We start from the raw sequence: 21,755 nt of genomic DNA, 5'->3' as shown, positions 1-21,755 counted from the left end.
GCCTAAAATGCAGTACTTGGATGCAATCTCAAAAACAACAGAATGATCTCTGTTCGTTTCCAAGGCAAACCATTCAATATCATGGTAATCCAAGCCTAGGCCTCAACCAGTAATGCTGAAGAAGCTGAAGTTGAACGGTTCTATGAAGACCTACAAGACCTTTTAGAACTAACACCGCCCCCCCCCAAAAAAAAAAAAAAAGATGTCCTTTTCTTTATAGGGGACTGGAATGCAAAAGTAGCAAGTCAAGAAACACCTGGAGTAACAGGCAAATTTGGCCTTGGAGTACGGAATAAAGCAGGGCAAAGGCTCATAGAGTTTTGCCAAGAGAATGCACTGGTCATAGCAAACACCCTCTTCCAACAACACGAGAGAGGACTCTACACATGGACATCACCAGATGGTGAACACTGAAATCAGACTGATTATATTCTTTGCAGCCAAAGATGGAGAAGCTCTATACAGTCAGCAAAAACAAGACCGGGAGCTGACTGTGGCTCAGATCATGAACTCCTTATTGCCAAATTCAGACTGAAATTGAAGAAAGTGGGGAAAACCACTAGACCATTCAGGTATGACCTAAATCAAATCCCTTATGATTATACAGTGGAAGTGAGAAATAGATTTAAGGGACTAGATCTTATAGAATACCTGATGAACTATGGACGGAGGTTAGTGACATTGTACAGGAGACAGGGATCAAGACCATCCCCAAGGAAAAGAAATGCAAGAAAGCAAAATGGCTTCCTGAGGAGGCCTTACAAATAGCTGTGAAAAGAAGTGAAAAGCAAAGGAGAAAAGGAAAGATATAAGTATCTGAATGTAGAGTTCCAAAGAATAGCAAGGAGAAAGTGCTGCACTCAATATGCCAGCAAATACGGAAGACAGCAGTGGCCACAGGACTGGAAAAGGTCAGTTTTCATTGCCATCCCAAAGAAAGGCAATGCCAAAGAATGCTCAAACTACCACACAATTGTACTCATCTTACATGCTAGTAAAGTAATGCTCAAAATTCTCCAAGCCAGGCTTCAGCAATATGTGAACCGTGAACTTCCAGATGTTCAAGCTGGTTTTAGAAAAGGCAGAGGAACCAGAGATCAAATTGCCAACATCCACTTAATCATCGAAAAAGCAAGAGAGTTCCAGAAAAACATCTATTTCTGCTTTATTGACTATGCCAAAGCCTTTGACTGTGTGGATCACAACAAACTGTGGAAAATTCTGAAAGAGATGGGAATACCAGACCACCTGATCTGCCTCTTGAGAAATTTGTATGCAGGTCAGGAAGCAACAGTTAGAACTGGACATGGAACAACAGACTGGTTCCAAATAGGAAAAGGAGTACGTCAAGGCTGTATATTGTCACCCTGCTTATTTAACATATATTCAGAGTACACCATGAGAAATGCTGGGCTGGAAGAAGCACAAGCCGGAAGAAAGATTGCTGGGAGAAATATCAATCACCTCAGATATGCAGATGACACCACCCTTATGGCAGAAAGTGGAGAGGAACTGAAAAGCTCTTGATGAAAGTGAAAGTGGAGAGTGAAAAAGTTGGCTTAAAGCTCAACACTCAGAAAACGAAGATCATGGCATCTGGTCCCATCACTTCTTGGGAAATAGATGGGGAAACAGTGGAAACAGTGGCAGACTTTATTTTTCTGGGCTCCAAAATCACTGCAGATGGTGATTGCAGCCATGAAATTAAAAGACGTTTACTCCTTGGAAGGAAAGTTACAACCAACCTAGATAGCATATTAGAAAGCAGAGACATTACTTTGCCAACAAAGGTCCGTCTAGTGAAGGCTATGGTTTTTCCAGTGGTCATGTATGGATGTGAGAGTTGGACTTTGAAGAAAGCTGAGTGCTGAGGAATTGATGCTTTTGAACTGTGGTGTTGGAAAAGACTCTTGAGAGTCCCTTGGACTGCAAGGAGATCCAACCAGTCCATCCTAAAGAGATCAGTCCTGGGTATTCATTAGAAGGACTGGTGCTGAAGCTGAAACTCCAATACTTTGGCCACCTCATGCAAAGAGTTGACTCATTGGAGAAGACCCTGATGCTGGGAGGGATTTGGTGCAGGAGGAAAAGGGTACGACAGAGGATGAGATGGCTGGATGGCATCATTGACTCGATGCACATGAGTTTGGGTGAACTCCGGGAGTTGGTAATGGACAGGGAGGACTGGCGTGCTGTGATTCATGGGGTCGCAAAGAGTTGGACACGACTGAGCAACTGAACTGAACTGAATGCTACTGCTGTGCAGTAGGTAAGGTATTTAAGTTTATTTAAGGAGGATGGCTCAGCTGGTAGAGAATCCACCTGCAATGTGGGATATCTAGGTTTGATCCCTGGGTTGGGAAATCCCTTGGAGAAGGAAATTGCTTACCATTTCAGTATTCTGGCCTGGAGAATTCCTTGGACTATATAGTCCATGGGTCACAAACAGTCAGACACAGCTGACTGAATTTCACCAAGGGCCCGAAGGGCCAAAGAATATTCAAACAACTGTACAAGTGCACTCATTTCACATGCTGGCAAAGTAATGCTCAAAATCCTTCGAGCTAGGCTTTAGCAGTACCTGAACTAAGAACCTTTAGATTACAAGCTGGGTTTAGAAAAGGCAGAGGTCCCAGAGTACATTGTCACCCTGCTTATTTAATTTATATGCAGAATACCTCATGCAAAATACTGGGCTGGATGGATCACAAGCTAGAATCAAGATTGCTGGGAGAAATATCCACAACCTCAGATATGCAGATGATACCACCCTAATGGCAGAAAGTGAAGAGGAACTAAAGAGACTCTTGATGACCATGAAAGAGGAAAGTGAAAAAGCTGGCTTAAAACTCAATATTCAAAAAACTAAGGTCATAGCATCCAATCCCACCACTTCATGGAAAATAGAAAGGAAAATGTGCAGACAGTGAAAGATTTTTATTTTCTTGGTGATTTTTTCCAAAATCACTGCAGATGGTGACTACAGCCATGAAGTTAAAAGACATTTGCTCCTTGGAAAAGTTATGAAAAACCTAGACAGCATATTAAAAGGCAGAAACTTTGCTGACAAAGGTTCATATATTCAAAGCTATGGTTTTTCCAGTTGTCTTGTACAGATATGAGAGTTGGACCATAAAGAAGACTGAGTGCCAACAAATTTATGCTTTTGAATTACAGTGCTGAATAAGACTCTTGAGAGTTTCTTGGACTGAAGAAAATCAAAACCAGTCAATCCTAAAGGAAATCAACCCTGAATATTCATTGGAAGGACTGATGCTGAAGCTCCAATCCTTTGGCCACCGGATGCGAAGAGCTGACCCATTGGAGAAGACCCTGAAGCTTGGAAAGATTGAGGGCAGGAGGAGAAGAGGACAACAGAGGATCAGATGATTGGATAGCATCACTGACTCAATGGAGATAAGTCTGAGGAAATTCCAGTTGATAGTGAAGGACAAAGAAGCCTGGCATGGTAGAAAAGAAGCCATAGCAGGCCATGGAGTCACAAAGGGTCGTACATGACTTAGTGACTAAACAACAAAAACAAAAGCAAAAGAGGAATTTAATACAATTTAAAGAAAGTGGAAACTCAAACCTAATTTTACCATTATCACCAATATTCACCTAAACAATACACCAGTGGTCAAACCTGAGCACAATGCTGACCTTCTAGTGGATGGAAGCTTTAGAAAGGTGCTTTATCCTTTGACAAGCATCATTTTATGCTAACACTACTATGACTAAGTTTCCGTGAGACTGTAGACTCTTTCTGAAAGTGCCATATCATGTGTATATTTTAAAATGACACGATAGTGGCCCTTGAAATATTCAAAAATATTTCAGTTCTGTATTTCTCAAAATTGCATAGTAAATACTACTTAAGTCTAAGCATCAAGAGATTTATCTACAATGTCCCTATTCCTTAATGCTGAGAGGCCATATAGACAGAACCAGTTGGGGGAAACAATACGCCACTGGAAAAAGTAACAACAGGGAATGGAGGTGAGGAGTGACTGATCGGGTATCAAGGATACAGGTTATGTTATCTTCATTGATAAAAACTGTATATAATCTCACATCTTTCCTTACCCATCAGACCCAACTTCAGCTTTCTCCTTGAGTTTACCTAATTTACAAGCATCGCTTTATTAACATCCAAAATAAGTACTTACAAAGAAATGGTAAATTCCATTCTCCTTAAGTCATAAATCCATGTCCTGTGCAGCATTTGGGGTATAGATTACATGTTTTGCTTTATAAATTATGAGAGGTACAGTTTTCAGTTTACAGGCTGAGCTTGCAGCAGTGGAGACAGAACAAACCTTGGACTTTGAAATAAATTTGACCTGCAAATTATCAAGGAAAAATTAAATTGAAAGTTAACAGTTAAACCTATCCATGGTTAGCCAAACAAAATCTTTGAAGTTCTAAATAGGAAGATTTGTGTTCAAGTCACATACCTCCTGTCTCCTAATGTACCAGTCATGCTACAGCAAAGCATGCCCAATCTAATACTGTTTCTTATTTGTTTGACCTGGCACACACTCACTTCAACACAGCTGATCACCTCTACCAGCACCAGTTTCCCAAAACAATGCTTCTTCCCTCCACTGTCTGTTAATACTGCTGCTAAGTCACTTCAGTCGTGTCCGACTCTGTGCGACCCCATAGACGGCAGCCCCCCAGGCTCCCCTATCCCTGGGGTTTTCCAGGCAAGAACACTGGAGTGGGTTGCCATTTCCTTCTCCAATGCATGAAAGGGAAAAGTGAAAGTGAAGTCGCTCAGTCGTGTCCGACTCTCAGCGACTCCATGGACTGCAGCCTACCAGGCTCCTCCATCCATGGGATTTTCCAGGCAAGAGTACTGGAGTGGGGTGCCATCGCCTTCTCCCTGTTAATACTAGACACATTTTAACAATAGTTTTGGACATTGAAATTCATTCTGAAATAGTGATTTTGACCCAGATATTTTCACTTTGTCAGAAAGAGGAAAAACAGTCCTAAGGCAGATAAGTAGCCAAGAAAATGGAAACAAAGAGTCCTCTTTGCCTAGCCTTAATAACACTGAGTGGCCATTGGCTTCACTTCCACAGAGTAGGCAAATCTAAGTAGAATATGGAATAAACTTCTCAAGGAATTTTATTAATGGTCTTTCTATAAAGGAGAGCTGGGTCTGAATGATCCTTACTGTTGATACACTGTGTCATCACACCTCCTGTCTTTTTTTTTTTTTTTGACAATCTATAAAGTTTGGTGAAAAATTATTTCTTTTTATTTGATAGGCAACATGATTAGTAATAAAGAGGAAACAGCCTAGACAGAGGAGTCAAGAGTTCTAGATCCTCTTATTCCGTTAGAGCTAACCTGTGGCACGTCACTTTTCTAAGTCTCAGGTTCCTCTTCTGTAAAATGAAAAATTAAAATATCTCATATTATCATTACAAGAGTCAAATGGGAAAATGTACATGAATGGGCTTTGCAAAAATAAGGTTCTACTCATAAAGCATCAGTTATGCTGTTTCTGCCTGCAAAGGGATTTAAATTTGCATTTACTCATTTACTCCCTCTCAATCAGTCCTCCTTGAGAAAAACTTGTAACAATCTTCCTAAAACAGAAGACCAGAGTTAGGGGCAAGATTAGAATAAATCTAGTCCCCAAAAGGAATTGTAACTATAAATTTGGCCTAGTGAGACCACACAAGGAAGCAAGTAGTCTGACTTTGACCACATTTACAGTTTCAAGAAGAGGCAGTTGAACTCTGTGAACACTGAGTGATAGCCTGATCGGCTGATGTCCAATCAATTGATTTCCACTTGAGAATGCTATTACATCTTTAGCATCTAGATGGGTGGATGAATTGAATTCTTCCAGGAGTGAACCACACAAATGCACTCATCTCACACGCTAGCAAAGTAATGCTCAAAATTCTCCAAGCCAGGCTTCAATAGTACGTGAACCATGAACTTCCAGATGTTCAAGCTGGATTTAGAAAAGGCAGAGGAACCAGAGATCAAAATGCCAATATCCATTGAATCATTGTAAAAGCAAGAGAGTTCTGGAATATCATCTACTTCTGCTTTATTGACTACGCCAAAGCCTTTGACTGTGTGGATCACAATAAACTGTGGAAAATTCTTCAAGAGATGGGAATACCAGCCTGCCTGACCTGCCTCTTGAGAAATCTGTATGCAGGTCAAGAAGCAACAGTTCGAACTGGACATGGAACAACAGACTGGTTCTAAATCAGGAAAGGAGTACGTCAAGGCTGTATATTGTCACCCTGCTTATTTAATTTATATGCAGAGTACATCATGCAAAATGCTGGGCTGGATGAAGCACAAGCTGGAATCAAGATTGCCAGGAGAAATATCAATAACCTCAGATGTGCAGATGACACCACCCTTATGGCAGAAAGTGAAGAGGAACTAAAAAGCCTCTTGATGAAAGTGAAAGAGGAGAGTGAAAAAGTTGGCTTAAAGCTCAACATTCAGAAAACGAAGATCATGGCATCTGGTCCCATCACTTCATGGCAAATAGATGGGGGAACAGTGGAAACAGTGGCAGACTTTATTTTGGGGGGCTCCAAAATCACTGCAGATGGTGATTGCAGCCATTAAATTAAAAGACATTTGTTCCTTGGAAGAAAAGCTATGACCAACCTAGACAGCATATTAAAAACCAGAGACATTACTTTACCAACAAAGGTCCATCTAGCCAAGGCTATGGTCTTTCCACTAGTCAGCTATGGATGTAAGAGTTAGACTATAAAGAGGGCTGAGCACCAAAGAATTGATGTTTTTGAACTGTGGTGTTGGAGAAGACATTTGAGAGTCCCTTGGACTGCAAGGAGATCCAACCAGTCCATCCTAAAGGAAATGAGTCCTGAGTTTTCATTGGAAGAACTGTTGTTGAAGCTGAAACTCCAATACTTTGGCCACCTGATGTGAAGAACTGACTCATTTGAAAGAACCCCGATGCTGGGAAAGATTGAAGGCAGGAGAAGGGGATAGCAGAGGATGAAATGGTTGGATGGCATCACTGACTCAATGGACATGAATTTGGGTAAACTCCTGGAGTTGGTAATGGACAGGAAGGCCTGGTGTGCTGCAGTCCATGAGGTCGCAAAGAGTTGGACATGACTGAGGGACTGAACTGATGTGAAGAACTGACTCACTGGGAAAGATCCTGATGCTGGGAAAGATTGAAGGCAGGAGGAGAAGGGGATGAGATAGGATGAGATGCTTGGATGACATCACTGACTTGATGGACATGAGTTCGAGTTGGTCCGGGAGTTGGTGATGATGGACAGGGAAGCCTGGCATGCTACAGTCCATGTGGTAGCAAAGAGCCGGACATAACTGAGCGACTGAACTGAACTGAACTGAAGCGTGAACAGCTGCTTCACAGCTGGGAGCTTCCAGAATGCTAAGGTGCAAAAATGAGTCACGTTTTCTGAAATTAGCTCTGGTGATTCTATATTGAAAAACACGTTACTCCATAGAGAACTACTCAAAGGCTATACTTTGAAAATACAGGACTGAACATATATACCATTGTAAAAACTGTTAAAATCTTGATTGTAAGCATATGCTACTGTATTAGAATTCTCTGTATTACATGAGAGAGTTGAAATAACATCTCTAGATATATAACTGGATCCCTAGTTTACTATTTTGTACAGGTTAACAATAATGTCTGTAGAGACTAATTACTCGATAACATTGAACAAAAATGAAATGAGGCTGGGCTTATTTTAAAATATCTCTACCTGGCACCAGCAGGACTTGGTAAAATTATGAGCTTGATTTTCTGTTCCATTGGTGAAATGTGACATAAAACTATCAAAGACCACCTGTCGCAGCGCCATATACATCTAAGTACGGAGTTTCAAATTACACTTCCAAAAGAAAAACTCCATTATATCCTGCACTTAATAAAAGGCTTAGTTCTCCAATGAAGCGGGATTCTGCTTGCCTACTCTTCCAGCACTAGGACTACTTTTTTAGCTTGCCTCCGGAAACTCTGGATAAGGTCACTGATTTCCACTGTATTCTAAGTGGTTTTGTTTACGGAAATAGCTTCTCTTAGATTTAGAGGTTTGTCGTGAAGTTCTGTACTAAGAATATCGACCACTCTGGACTGTCTCCACAGCTAACGGATCCTCCTATAGGCAAGAACTTATTTTTGTCCTTCTGTGATCACACAGGCCAAGACGCCCTTCCCCAGCATAATTCAAAGTCCTCATTAGGTACTCAGTCATCGAGTGCCCCATGTCTGAAAGTGTTAGCCGCTTAGCCGAGTCCGACTCTTTGGGATTCCATGGACTGTAGCCCACCAGGCTCCTCCGTCCGTGGGATTCTCCAGGAAAGAATACTGGAGTGGGTTACCATTTCCTTCTCCTGGGGATCTTCCCGACCCAGGGATCGAACTGGGGTCTCCCGTATTGCAGGCAGATTCTTTACTCTCTGAGCCGTTATTTTCCATGCTCTTGGTTCTGAAGCTGCTCAGTGATTTCGGAGTTTACCTAGGCATAAGCCTACCTCCAAGAGAAATGGCTACCACTCAGTGAAAAAAAGGAAAAAAAAAAAAAGCTTAAGATATTGGAAGTCCAGCTTCGTCACAATACGTGTAGTTTTTTCCTCATTTTAAAATATTTACTCACATCTCCCTGGAGAGTCTTTTAAAATAACTTCTGAGACAAACTTCAACCGTAACTAATTAGTGGCTGCTTTCTAGAAACAATTTACAAGGTGTACCTGCAGAATTCTCCTCTTTTTATTAAAGACACAGCTCTTGACCTCTGTTTCTAGTATGACCCGTAACCTTCAGCCAGCAGCCCCGCCCACTTCTAAATCCTCTTAGAGTGCCACCTCCTCCTTTGACGTTCAGCCTATCACATATTCTCTAATGGCTCAGTGTAGCTATCGCGAGACTCTAACGGTATCCTTCGAGAGTCTCTAACCGTGTGGACTTGCGCAGAAGAGACTCATGAAGCTAGGGTTGGAGAAAAGGGGCGGGGCGTCCCGACGTACGCGTTCGCCTTGACCCCACGCTCCAGCGCGCGCCCGGCATCTAGGCGCAGTGGTTTCTGGGCCCCCCGGGAACCCCAACACAAACCAGCATAAAGCGCGCGTGCCCACCTCAGGCCGATGTTCAGTGGATAGCGAATGCGTGCCCGGGACCTGCAGGGGCATCAGAGGGCCCTGGGCCTTGGTGCAGAGAGGCTCTAGGGGCTTGGAGAAACAGTCTAGGTAGGCGCTTGGGTGATAGAGGGTCAGGGGTCAGAGGTCGGGGGCGGAAGGCGTTTCTGGACGCGTACAGAGGTCTGAGAGAGGGACGACTCCGTTGTTTTGAAGCCTGGGAAACTAAAAGGCTGAGGGGGAGCCGCAGCGCGAGTCTCCCCGACCCTTCCTCATCCCAGACGTGCGGGCCTGGGGACCGCCGCGGCTTGCCCGGGACGAAGAGGAACCGCGGAAGGGAGGCTTGCTTTCCCCCCGCGGACTGGGGCCTACGGTGTCTCGTTCGAGCGTCCTAGGGCCCTTGATCTAGCTCCTCCGCCTCCAGGCAACTTGTTTGCCCGGCCTGCTGGGAGCGATCGGCGCTGACAGCCTTGCTCAGACTCCTCAAACCGCTTTTGAGTCTTTCGGAAGAAAACTGAGTGGGTATCACCATTCTCCGCAGATATGCCCCTGGAGAGTGGAACTGGGCAGCTGCCTAGCTTATTGGTGTGCCGGATTGTAAATGTAGTAAAGGGGAGGCCGGGGCCTCTGAGTTAAAGTTCTCAGGTACCGCAGGAATCAGGTTAATTACATTCGCATTCAAAACCAGCCTTGCATTTTGTGCCTTTTGACTCCGTGATAGTTTCTACTTTTCTGAACCAACATATGTTTTCTGATGGTTGACGGTCACTATCAGATAAACAGGATTAGTAAACAGTGATTTTGTGCCTTTTTTCTAAGGGATTTGACCTTAGCAATGAAGTAAAAACCCTAGATGTTTGGTGTTTAACTTTTTCCGCCTGCAGTGTGGAAGACCTGGTTCGATCCCTGGGTTGGGAAGATCCTCTGGAGAAGGGAACGGCTACCCACTCCAGTATTCTGGCTTGGAGGATTCCATGGACTATGTATATAGTCCATGCTCGCAGAGTCGTACATGACTGAGCGAGTTTCACTACTTCTGTTTGAATTAACTTGTGACTTTAATAAACAAAAATACTTTTATTAGAGCTATTTTCAATTATTCTTTTGGGTGATAGCAAGAATGATGAAACTCCCATGAATCGGAATGATCCATGATACCTGTACCGTCACCAGAAAGGATAGTTGGTTTATGATGAGAAATCATGCTGGAAGCAAGATAGAAGTGAGCAGTAGTGGGATAAATGTTCTGTATTGCAAAACATGGCACTTCCTAGAGTTTACAGAATCCACTTAGCTAATAAGCTGGCAGTTGAGAATAAAATGGTTTGAAGGATGCTAGTTATATATATCCTCTTCTTGTCTGGCCTAAAGAACTGTACTTACAGGATTATTAAATCTGTTATTAAGAGTTCAGGCTAGAAAGATTTGGGGGAATAGAATCTGCTGGTGAAAAATCAAGGCCTTTTATAAGTATCTGTGACTAACTATATTTTAGAGTTCTGCAGAGGAAAATACTGTCAACCCGCTGGGGTTATCACTAAGAAAAAAGTTGTGGTAATGCTAGGTCATTGAGAACTTCTCAGTCATCAGTAATGATTGAGTTTCACTTGCTTAAGGCTTACCTTGCAGTGCGATATCTCAAATGTATATACTCTCTGTTTTCCTGGATAGCCTAAATCAGGACCTACCATGGGTTTGTTTTATATCATTCAGTATTGGCAATTATCTTTTAATGAAGAGATAGTAATTTGGAGGGGGGGACATCTGAATAAGTTTAATTGATATCCATTTGTTGTATTGTCTTAGTAACTTAACATTTTATGTTTGTTTTTCCAGCAGTCTACCTTTGTTTTCTGTTAAAGACACGGATCAGTCAGTTTTCTCTGTTTCACTCTGGGCCATAAATTGTAAGGAGTGGTTTCACACTACCTGTAGTCTGTTTGAATGTGGTTGAGTGAGATTCGTCCAAAAAGAAATTTGAGTAAAAGTACTTCTGAGTCCTTGAGAAGAGAGAGAATATTCACAGAGTTAGAGATCTTTGTTTCACATTACTTTGTATATCATTTCCATCCTGGCCCTGACCCGGCATTGGGAGTACAGTGCTGAATAGGGTTCCTGCCCAGCTTTCAAGTAGTTCAGAGTCAAACAGCTGAGAACACTGCAGCAGTTGGAATCAAGAAGGAGAGGCCCTTAACTCAGCATACCTGGTCGTGGAACGTTTTGTGGGAGATTAGGATATTGATAGGCCAAAAAGCATGAAAGGGCATTTCAAGCAAAAGGTATTTAAAGGAATGAGAGTGAAAGTGTGGTTCATGTAGGAAACTGTGATATATAATCATGTTATACCCAAACACTGATATTTAAGGAGGGGAAGAAGAAGATTCATCTGGTATGAGGAAAATAAGGAGAAGTATTTAGAATTGGAATATGATTAGAGATACATGGAATTTTACTGGGACTTGACATTAGCTTCCAGTTAACATTATGGTTTTGAGTAGCTTTGATCAAATAATTTAATCTTCTTTGGTTCAGGAATTACCCCTAGATAAAAGTCTCCTAAAAAAAAAAAAGTTAACCAAAACAGGGTAGTGGGGCAGAGAGAAGGCAGATCATGAATGTTGGCTCAGTAGAGAACTGAATGAAAGGAGAGCCTGCTAGAAACCATGGTATTTATTTTTCTTGAACTTACCATTGTAATTGATAAATACTTTGATAATACTGTGACATTGGAAGAATCAAGTTGGAAGCAAACATCTGAGTGAATGTGCAGATGATAGTGGTATATATAATTTAGAAGATACTGCATGAGGATGAGTGTTACCAGAGAAAAGAACAAAGAGTAAAAGGAAAGTGTTCTGGTTCAATAATATGTCTATTACAAGACTGTCATAATAGAAAGGGCACATATTAACCTCTGTTTGCAATTGATGGCCTCAGACTGGTCATGGGACTACTATTGATGCACCACCAGATGAGCAGACATTTCCCATCTATGCTGTACTTTGCCAGGAAAGAAATGGATTTCCGTAGGCAGCTAGCTATCCATAACAAGGTTTCTCAAACTTGGCTGGATGCTAGAATCACCAAGTGAGAGTGAAAGTGTTAGTCGCTCAGCTGTGTCCAACTCTTTGTGACCCCTTGGACTATAACCTGCCAGTCTCTTCTGTCCATGGAATTCTCCAGGCAAGAATACTGGAGTGGGTGGCCATCCCCTTCTCCAGGGGTTCTTCCCAGCTCAGGTATTGAACCCAGGTCTCCTGCATTGCAGGCAGACTCTACAGTCTGAGCCACCAGGGAAGAATCACCAAGGGAACCTAAAAAAATAATGGAGGTAGTGCCTGGGCCCTGCCCCAGAGATGATAATTTAATTGGCTGGGCTAGCACCAGGGCATCAGGATTTTGAAAATTTCCCCCAGGTGGTTCTAGTATTCAGTCAAGTTTGAAACACACTGATCTATAGTTCCCCATCCTGCCACTTTAAAGTTTGGTTATTGTAAAGTGTAGTTTATAGTGTTCTCGGGTGATAATAATAGCAACTACCACTTACTGAATATATGCTAAATTTCATTTGCTATGCTCTTGTACATACACAGAGAAGCTAGATAATTTCTAAGTGCCAAAGCTAGAATTAGAATTTAGGACCCCCAAACTCACATTCTCTCATATAAGCCACATTGCTTTGCCAGATGTGAGATTCTGTAGCCAGTTGCTTTGGGGGCCATTAGAGTTAATGATTCCATCATCACCATGTTACTAATATGATGGTGGTTAGTGAGCTAGATTGTGTAGCTGGCCCAGTTCCCTCCCCATGTCCTCACCTCTTGACTGAGTCCATCTGTGTGAACTTGCTTTGGCCCATGGAACCTTAGTGTTTTTACCCTGACCAAATGCCAAAAAGTACTTGTGTGATTGGATTTGCACTCTTACTCCTCAGTCACTGTCATAATATCATTCTTGGGTTTTCTTGCTGGTACGAGGAGAAGGATGATTATACTTAGGAGAGCCAAGCAGCTTTTCCTGAGACCTAGCCTATATCAGCCAATCCTAAGCTCATCTGCAGATCTGTGAAAATAAATGATTGCTGTCTCCAGGCAGAGCTTTGGGTGATATGTTATACACCATATTTATGATGGTGACTGACTGATAAACTGGTGTAGACTGACTCGATTCCGGTATTCCAACCTGTGCTCTGAGGAGAACTGGACACAGGCAAGCACTTAGGTTATTAGGGACTTTCTATATCATTCTGATGTCTTATCCAAGGTAATAGAGGAGATAAGATGCTTGAAAAGTAGTTAACTATAGTCAGAGGTTGATTGTAGACCGCCACCTCCATATTCATAAACCAAGCACTGATTAAGGGGATGGAATTCTCGTGATTAACTTAGAATAGCAGTTTTTGATAGACATTTTGCAGTTATGAAAATGTTCAATTATTGTCAGTCCATTACAGTAGCTTCTGGTCACATAGTGCTTTTGAGCACTTGAACTATGGCTAGGGAGAATGAAGAGCTGAGTTTAAATCTTTTTGTTTTTAACATAAATACTACCTCTTAAAGTTAGATGCAGCTGTCGGTATCCTTATGGGACTACACAAACAACTTCTTTGGGGCTGTTGAGGAAACCACTCTCCTTTTAAATCACAAAGCTAACATGTTCCTCAGTAAGAGAAAGATTCTGTCAACAGGAAATGAGGTAGATCTTAGGTAGATAAATAATAATATTTGCTTGTTTCATGGTTATTGTCCTGTTCAGATTTTTCTATTTATTGGGCCAACTTTACTCATTACAATTTGTTAGTAAATTATGTATTGTATCAATACATTTCAAGTTTATTAAAGCTATTAAGAGTTTTTAATTCTTTCTATATGTGCTTTTTGTTTTTACCTTTTAAATCAGTTTTATTAAGATAAATTACGTACAGTAAAATTCAACAACTTTATATAAACAATTTGATGAATTTTGACAAATGTATAAAAGCATATGATCACCTGTGGAACATTTCTGTTACCCCAAAGGTTTCCCTTCTGCTTCTTTGCTGTCAGTCACACCTCTTACCACTTCCTGACCCCTGGAAACCATAATCTGCTTTCTAACGCTAGATTCTTACTTTCTTTAGAATTTCATATAAATGGAATCAGGCACTATATAGTCTTTGACATCTGGCTTCCTTCACTTAGTATAATGTGTTAAAAATTCATCCATGTTGTATGTATCAGTAGTTAGTTTATTATGAGTAACATTCTGTTTGTTTATCCATTTATCAGGTGATGAACATTTGGGTTGTTTCCAGGTTTAGGCATTTATTAACAAAATTGGTATTAACAAATTCAAGTTTAGGTTTTTTATGATTCTGCGTTTTTTATTTCTCTTAGGTAAACACCTGTGAGTGGGATTAATAGGCTGTGCAGAAAGTATATATTTAATTTGTAAGAAGTTGACAAACTTTTCCTATTGGAATGTTTGAGAATTCAGTTCTAGTTATTCTGTGTTCTCGGTCTTTAACATTTTAACTATTCTACTAGATATGTAGTTTCTCATTGTGGTTTATGAGTTGAATTTGCAATGCCTGAATGACTGACATGGGACTTCCCTGATGGCTCAGACGGTAAGGCGTCTGCCTACAGCGCAGGAGACCCGAGTTCGATCCCTGGGTCAGGAAGATCCCCTGGAGAAGGCAATGGCAACCCACTCCAGTACTCTTGCCTGAAAATCCCATGGATGGAGGAGCCTGGTGGGCTATAGTCCATGGGGTTGCAAAGAGTCAGACACGACTGAGCAACTTCACTAAATGACTGACAATGGTAAGGATATTTTCATGTGTTTATTTGGCACTTAGAGATCATCTTCTGTGAAATGACAGTTCAGCAATTTTGTCCATTTTTTAAATAAGGTTTTTCTTAAATATTGGTTTGCAAGAGTTATTTATATATTTCACATATAAATCTTTCATCAGATCTCTGTGCTATTTTCTCTTTTTATGAAGACTTGACAGTTTTAAGAATAGGAAGTTTGCAACTTTGTTTCAAGTTAATTATCTTTAAAGGAGTGTAAAAACAAGAGAAAAAGAATATTAATATTTATGCAGATATTTTTCATTCATAATGCTTTTTTTCTTTGTGTAGGTCCAAATTTCCATCTAATATCATTTTCCTCTGCCTTGAGTACTTCATTTAACATTTCTTGTGCTGTGGGTCTCCACTTTAGGTTCCACTACCGGGTCCCACCACTGCCAGCCCCACCACTAAACATGGCGGCCCCCTTGGTGATGCTCTCATGTCTTGTGCTAACACATTCACGCTGTCACTTAGCTTTCCATTCTGATCCCTTCTGTGTCATTCTTTACGAAGACCTAAAAGTTTCTTGACAGCTGAAATGTCCCATCATTTTATATTATCTTAGACAGGGCTAGATTCAGGGCAGAATAATTGAGAATGGGTTGTTAGCAGGGGTAGAGGAGTGTAGACTGCTCTGTGTGCTGATTTTGTCTTCACAAAACCAAACGCAGCTTGATGTTTGTACTGAATTAAATACCATGGTTTGATCTACATTACTTTTATATCCTCTCCTCAAATACAGGATGGTGTTGAATACTTACTGGGGACTCATCCAGTACCTGGCTGGATTTTATTTAAAAAGTGAGATTACTGAGAATATTTATTAAACTGCACTTGAAGCCAAATTTTATTTATACATTCCTTTCTCTTTTTTTTTCAGCTACATGCTTGGAATACATTGGATTAGGCACCAACCATCATTGTGACTTTATGATTTAACTTCTCTGAGTTCTGTGTTACATATAGAAATTGGCTATTCTTTTGGGAAAAGGGAAAGGCTACCCACTCCAGTATTCTTGCCTGGAGAATTCCATGGACTGTATAGTCTATGGGGTCACAAAGAGTCGGACATGACTAAGTGACTTTAAAAAAAAAAAAAAATAATATATATATATATATATATATATATATACACACACACACACACATATAGTTTAGGGCCTGCCTTAAATAGGCTACTTTCAACTTAATTGAAAAAGCTTTCTTTTCTTTTTTTCCTGTATTTTTAAATTCTTTTCTTTTATTGTCTCTGCCTTATTTCCCCTCGTTACTATCTATCACCGTCTTATTTCTTGTCTAGCTATCCTCTTATTCTTTTTATCGGCTAATTCACAAAAAGAAATACATTTCCATATTTTCATCTTCCTCTTTTGAAAAAGAATATATTTTTAGAGATTTTTTAAGCTGTGTCGGGGTCAAGTGAAGTTTTGTTAACCCTTTGGAATTATAAAACAAAATTAAATCCTGTAGTGATTATATGGGTTTAAGTGTTACTAAAAGTTTTCAAATAAGCATTTCCAGAATATTTGAGAGATTTACCTATCATGCATTTAAAACTCATTAAATGTATTTTTAGAATTTATTTTAAACAAAAATTTGTCTATATTAAATTTCTCTAAAAAGACCGTTAAAATCATTAGGATTTGTGTGATACAAGAGATTATAGTCAATGTGTTCCATAACTATATTTGACTTATTAAAAACAATTATCCATTGCTTTATGTATCTCTTTAAAGATTTCATGTTATGTGTGGGATTATTATTCTATGTTGAATTGCTCATCTGGGACTATTTTAATACTAAAATCCTCTCTTGGAATGTCTGCTGTTGTGTTTATCTTCTAGGGTTCACATTTACCAAGAGAACTTGAGAATGAGCAGCCGACGGAAACGTGCTCCCCCAGTGAGGGTAGATGAGGAAATGCAACAGCAGCTTTGCTGGAACATGCATGAGGACAGAAGGAATGAACCTCTCATCCTAACTGATGACGAGCAGTCCTGCCCAGGTCTGGACCCCTCTTCTGCTCACCGCATCATCCTAGATGACAGTCTAAAGGAAGAAGTGACTCATAGAGAAAAGAAGAGATGTTCCAAAGCCGTGAGCATCTCAAAATCAATTGATAAAGAAGAGACTGGTGGCATTTTTTCTCCTTTGTCTGTAAAGCTGAATATTGTAATTTCTCCCTATAACTTTGATAATTCCTGGAAAGCATTTCTAGGAGAATTCACTCTTCAGCTTCTTCCTGAACAGTGTTTAATTGAAAATTTTTCTGAAAAGAGTTTTACACTGATGAGTCCCGAGTTGAGCAATCAGTTCCTGATCTATGTTCATTCAGGATGTGAAAATGTAGAGAAAAAAGAAAGAGGACTCAATGAGCCAGTCCGTATCTGTGACAAGGGAATTCAAGTGGAGTCGTCCTTCAGCAGTGAAATGTTAGAAGATTTGGGATGGCTGCAAAAGAAGAAAAGAATAAAACTTTACCAAAAACCAGAAGAAAATAACATTATCAAGGTATCAATTTATGTGGTGTCCTTTAAGGTTCTTCTGCATTGGATACCCCATTTTGAAATTAACTTAGAAGGAAGCCCTATAAAGCCAGCGATAAGCATTTCATTATTAAGTGCCAAAGTATACTTCATTGGGGGCATTCAATAACTATAAAAATATATATACCATAGCCAGTCATTTCCAGGCTGTACTTTTTTGGGATCTTCCTGATTCACCCTTTCCAGCTCTACTCTCAGCGACTTGTTTGGATCTTGATTATCTCTTTCTCTTCCAGTAGCAATTCTTAAGTCACTGCCTTTTCAGTTCTTTCATCTCCTTTGTCTCTGGGCTGGTATGGTACTAATGCAAATGGAATTCTAGTTTGTTTATGCCTACAGAATTAACTATAATCTGGCATATAAGTCTCTCCTTTGATAGGCCTTTGTCTCCTCCAGCTTTGTCTCCTTCTCAACTCTTTATCACTCTGCTTTTTATTCTGTCCCAGAAGCTACAAATTGATTTGTTTCCTGCATACACCCTGATGTCTTTCTGCATCTGTGCTTTCGCTCTCACACTTCTCTCTACCTGGGTTGTTGCTTCTTCATCCCTCAAAATTCCTGGTCATTCCTCAATGTGCAGCTCAGGGTTTACTTCATCTGGGGAGATCTTTTCTTAAACTCCATGGATGGTTTTACATGCTCTTCCCCCATAATACCTGACTCACATGCTTATTTTTGCCTTGATCGCTTGTAGTGTACTTCCATTTTAGACCTTCCCCCCCTCACTCGACTATGAAGTTTTTTTAATCTTCACAGCCCAGTGGAATACCAAATACTAAACAGATTTTCAGCAAATGGATGAATAAATTTATGATTCATTTCAGGCTCTGCTATTCACTAGCCAAGTAACTTTTTGTGACTCGTTTAAAGACTCTAATTTCAGCTTCTTTCCATATGAAATGTAAATAATACTCATTCCTTTTACCTCATACAACTGTGCTGAAAATCAGGGGAGGTAATGTAAGTAAATGTACTTCGAAAACTATAAAGCAAGTTAATATGTCTTCATGCTAATACTTGAAATATACTTGAATACACTTGAATTCTAAAATGTTAAATTCACTTTTGTTCAGTTGAAAACATCATACATGTGTGTTATACATTTCTCACACTAAAAAGCAGTTATATCAATAGCCCTACTTATAGCTTCAGAATTGACTGAAGGAAAGGAGAAAATTTAGAAGCATTAGGTTGTAATTAATTCTTCCCTGTACGGTCAAACTCTGCAACCTAGCATCCCCTCTCTGGTGATTGTGAGTGCCACAAATTGTGGTCAAGTTAAAAACAGATTTAAGAATTTGTGGTTTGTATGCCTGTGTTCTATCCACTTCTCACCCACATCAAGTCTTGATCTCTTCTGTCTTCCCTAATCCCTACTTTTATAAATATTTAAACACTTACTGCTGCAATAGCAAGGCATCTCTAAGCAAACACAGAGCAGAATATAAATAATAATGAAAAGTACTCTTTGCCACTTATTCCAGTGTAATGCTGATTGAATTTTGTTCTTTACTGAAAGAATATGAGACTCTCAGTGATCATGGATCAGGCCCAGCATAATACAGGGAAATGAAGGAAACTGTGTTTGTTGATTATCTACCATTAGGAACTTTTAAAATTATACTAAGTGGGCTATCTCATATAGTTGTCTCTCCATTTTGCAAATGACAACATTTGGGTTAAAATCAATCATTTTGTTTGTTCTTTTAGCTCTTAAATATCAATGCCAGTATTAAAATTCAAGTATTTTGACTGGAAAGCTTCATAGTACATTGTTTCACCAAAGTCAAGCTGTACAACCTTCATCAGGGCCTATTTTCCTGAACATTTTAGTGTTTGATCTAGTAGTGAAGTGAAGTCACTCAGTCGTGTCCGACTCTTTGTGACCCCATGGACTGTAGCCTACCAGGCTCCTCCGTCCCTGGGATTCTCCAGGCAGGAATACTAGAGTGGGTTGCCGTTTCCTTCTCCAGGGGATCTTCCCAACCCAGGGATCAAACCTGGGTCTCCCGTATTGCAGGCAGATGCTTTACCATCTAGTAAAACCTGTCTGTGCTTAAGAATCTTCTTGGGGAATCTGTATTTTTAACCAGTGTCACTGATTATTCTGATGATCATTTAGCTGGGAAATCATTGACTTGGTAGGTAGAATTGGTGTTCTCATCACAGTCTTGCAGGTTTGGTTCCAGTAGGGAAATATTTTTTTCTAGCTACTTAAATGGTGCATCATACATAGTAAACACTCCATTTGCAAAATAAATTTGTTATTGAAAGCAGAAATATCTGAGATTTGGTAGGTATATATTTAGAGTTTGTGGGGTAAATACTCTGAATACCTTTAAAACTGATGGTGTTAAAAATGTGTTTCTTATATGGTCATAAAAAATGGTGTAGTACAGTCAAAACTTTTTAATGTTGATTAATTATTTGTAGGTTGGAATTTATCTTTTGGAAGCTGGCCTAGCAAAACCAGATTTTCTGAGTGATGCAAGTTCAAGAATGAAAAAGTTCAATCAACTAATGAAGAGAGTGATGGAAAAACTATACAATTTTATTATTCCAGGTAATTTTTAAAGTAAACTTAAAAACTGCTGCTACTGAAGAGCTGTGGATATCTCCCAAATCCTGTATATAACAACCAGAAAAACAGCTAATAAAACCATAATAAAGTTGAACAACCAACATAAAATTGCTATATGACAAAATTATACTTACCTTAAATGCACCCACTACTATACTTTTTGTTTTTTGTTTTTTTTTGCTTAATAATATGCTTAGCTTATAGTGTGTACTCAAGAAATGTTGATGGCATCAATAGGCAGAATATAAAGGGATCTGAGCTGATTGGAATTTTTGCATTATTGCTGTGTTTTTTTGTTTTTGTTTTTTTTTTATTTTGTCATGGCCAGAGATTCTTGGCCAGCCTTTACTCCACCTCTCCTTTGCAGTCTGACAAATAATCTCAAGAGCCTGCTTCCCATAAAGACCAGTTAACTTTGCTACTGTTTCTTGGCAAGAAGTTGCATCCTTGGTCAGGACTGCAGTTTCAGAGTTGTCTGCCATTGGTTCCCAAGGGAGAGTGTGGATGGCTTGCTGCAGCCCATCAGCACGACTGGAAAAACGGCTCAGATTCTCCAAGTCCTGCTCATGGTGGGTCAGCCTTATTTCTGGTGCAAATCAGAACAGTTTTATACTGGGATATCTGGGAAATCAGTTTCTAAGCTTGGTTATTGAGTTGTTTTTCTGCAGTACATTCTTTGCAAAGCTTCATAATACTAATAATAGTAAATCATTTGCATGCTAAAGACATAAAAAAAGGAAAATCACTGGTTTCAGAATTGGAAGGAATGCTTTGAAGTACATCTAGAACTTTTTCAGAGTTATGATAAGAGTCCATTGTTCTGCCTTTTAAAAATAATAAAATTGGAACTTTTCAAAGGAAAACTTCAAATTTAATTACTAATAATATGCACCTGCACTAACAGAAATAGCCAAGCATGTAAAGTTTATTGTAAACTTTTGAAAATCTTAAAAGGACATAATTTTTATTGAAAAAAGTTAATTGTGTGTTTTGTGGTACAGTCTCTATTTTAAGGCATGTGAGGTATGTCCTACAAATGTGTGTAGGCCTGTTTGAAACCATTCAGTAATAAATCATTGGCAATAGGGGCCTTGTAAATTTTTCAAGAGTTTGAGGGTTTTGTTTTGTTTTGTTTTTTTTCACATTGTAGGCATGAATCTTTTTCCACAGGGCAATTGTGCCCAACAAATGAATCTCAAATTCTTATGAATTTGTATTGGTGGCATAAGCCCTTAGTCTCCTAATTGGCTGCTGCTGCTGTTACCAAATACCTATCCTTTTTTAGCATAAGAAATAGAATGGGAAACTTTGTCTTATTAGATGTAGGAAAATTGTCTGCCTGTGGATTTTTTTAATGTTGTAAAAGTAAAATAAATTATTCTTTTACAAACTGCAATAGATATTCACATTCAGTTCCTCAGAGGTTTATTAAACATCTGCGATGTGCATAGCACATGCTGGCTGCTCTGAGGAGCTATAAAAACAAAAGACAGCCTTTGCTTTCAAAGAGCATTACAGTTCGGTGGGGAAGGGATGAATGAGCACAAACAATTATACTGCGAGAAAGATTGCAATGTATTGTTATATCCAATGTATAAGAGTGTTGCATAATACAGAGGAGAGTATTCTGATCAGGGAAAACAAAATGTCATG

The 21,755-nt window shown here is 39.7% G+C and overlaps 1 protein-coding gene across 4 annotated transcripts in view; it reads left to right on the top strand.

The window, feature by feature from the left end:
* Positions 1-8,496: 8,496 nt before the first annotated feature.
* Positions 8,497-21,755, top strand: part of SHPRH (SNF2 histone linker PHD RING helicase) — a 90,849-nt gene continuing 77,590 nt past the window's right edge. The window contains exons 1-3 of one of the 4 annotated variants that reach the window (XR_008698386.1): positions 8,497-9,249; positions 16,820-17,486; positions 19,955-20,084. Coding sequence is in view for 2 of the 4 variants with exons in the window: in XM_055535882.1 (XP_055391857.1) it covers positions 16,848-17,486; positions 19,955-20,084 (769 nt within the window). In the remaining 2 variants the exon portion in view is untranslated. Of the gene's footprint in view, positions 9,250-9,273; positions 9,657-16,819; positions 17,487-19,954; positions 20,085-20,479; positions 20,672-21,755 lie in introns of those variants that run through there. The other 3 variants (XM_055535882.1, XM_055535883.1, XM_055535885.1) reach the window with 3 other exon arrangements.

The sequence above is a fragment of the Bubalus kerabau genome, chromosome 9, assembly GCF_029407905.1.
Source record: "Bubalus kerabau isolate K-KA32 ecotype Philippines breed swamp buffalo chromosome 9, PCC_UOA_SB_1v2, whole genome shotgun sequence".
In the NCBI taxonomy this organism is placed as follows: Eukaryota; Metazoa; Chordata; class Mammalia; order Artiodactyla; family Bovidae; genus Bubalus; species Bubalus kerabau.
The sequence above is the reverse complement of the archived record's forward strand: the minus strand, read 5'-3'. Positions and strand labels throughout refer to the sequence as shown.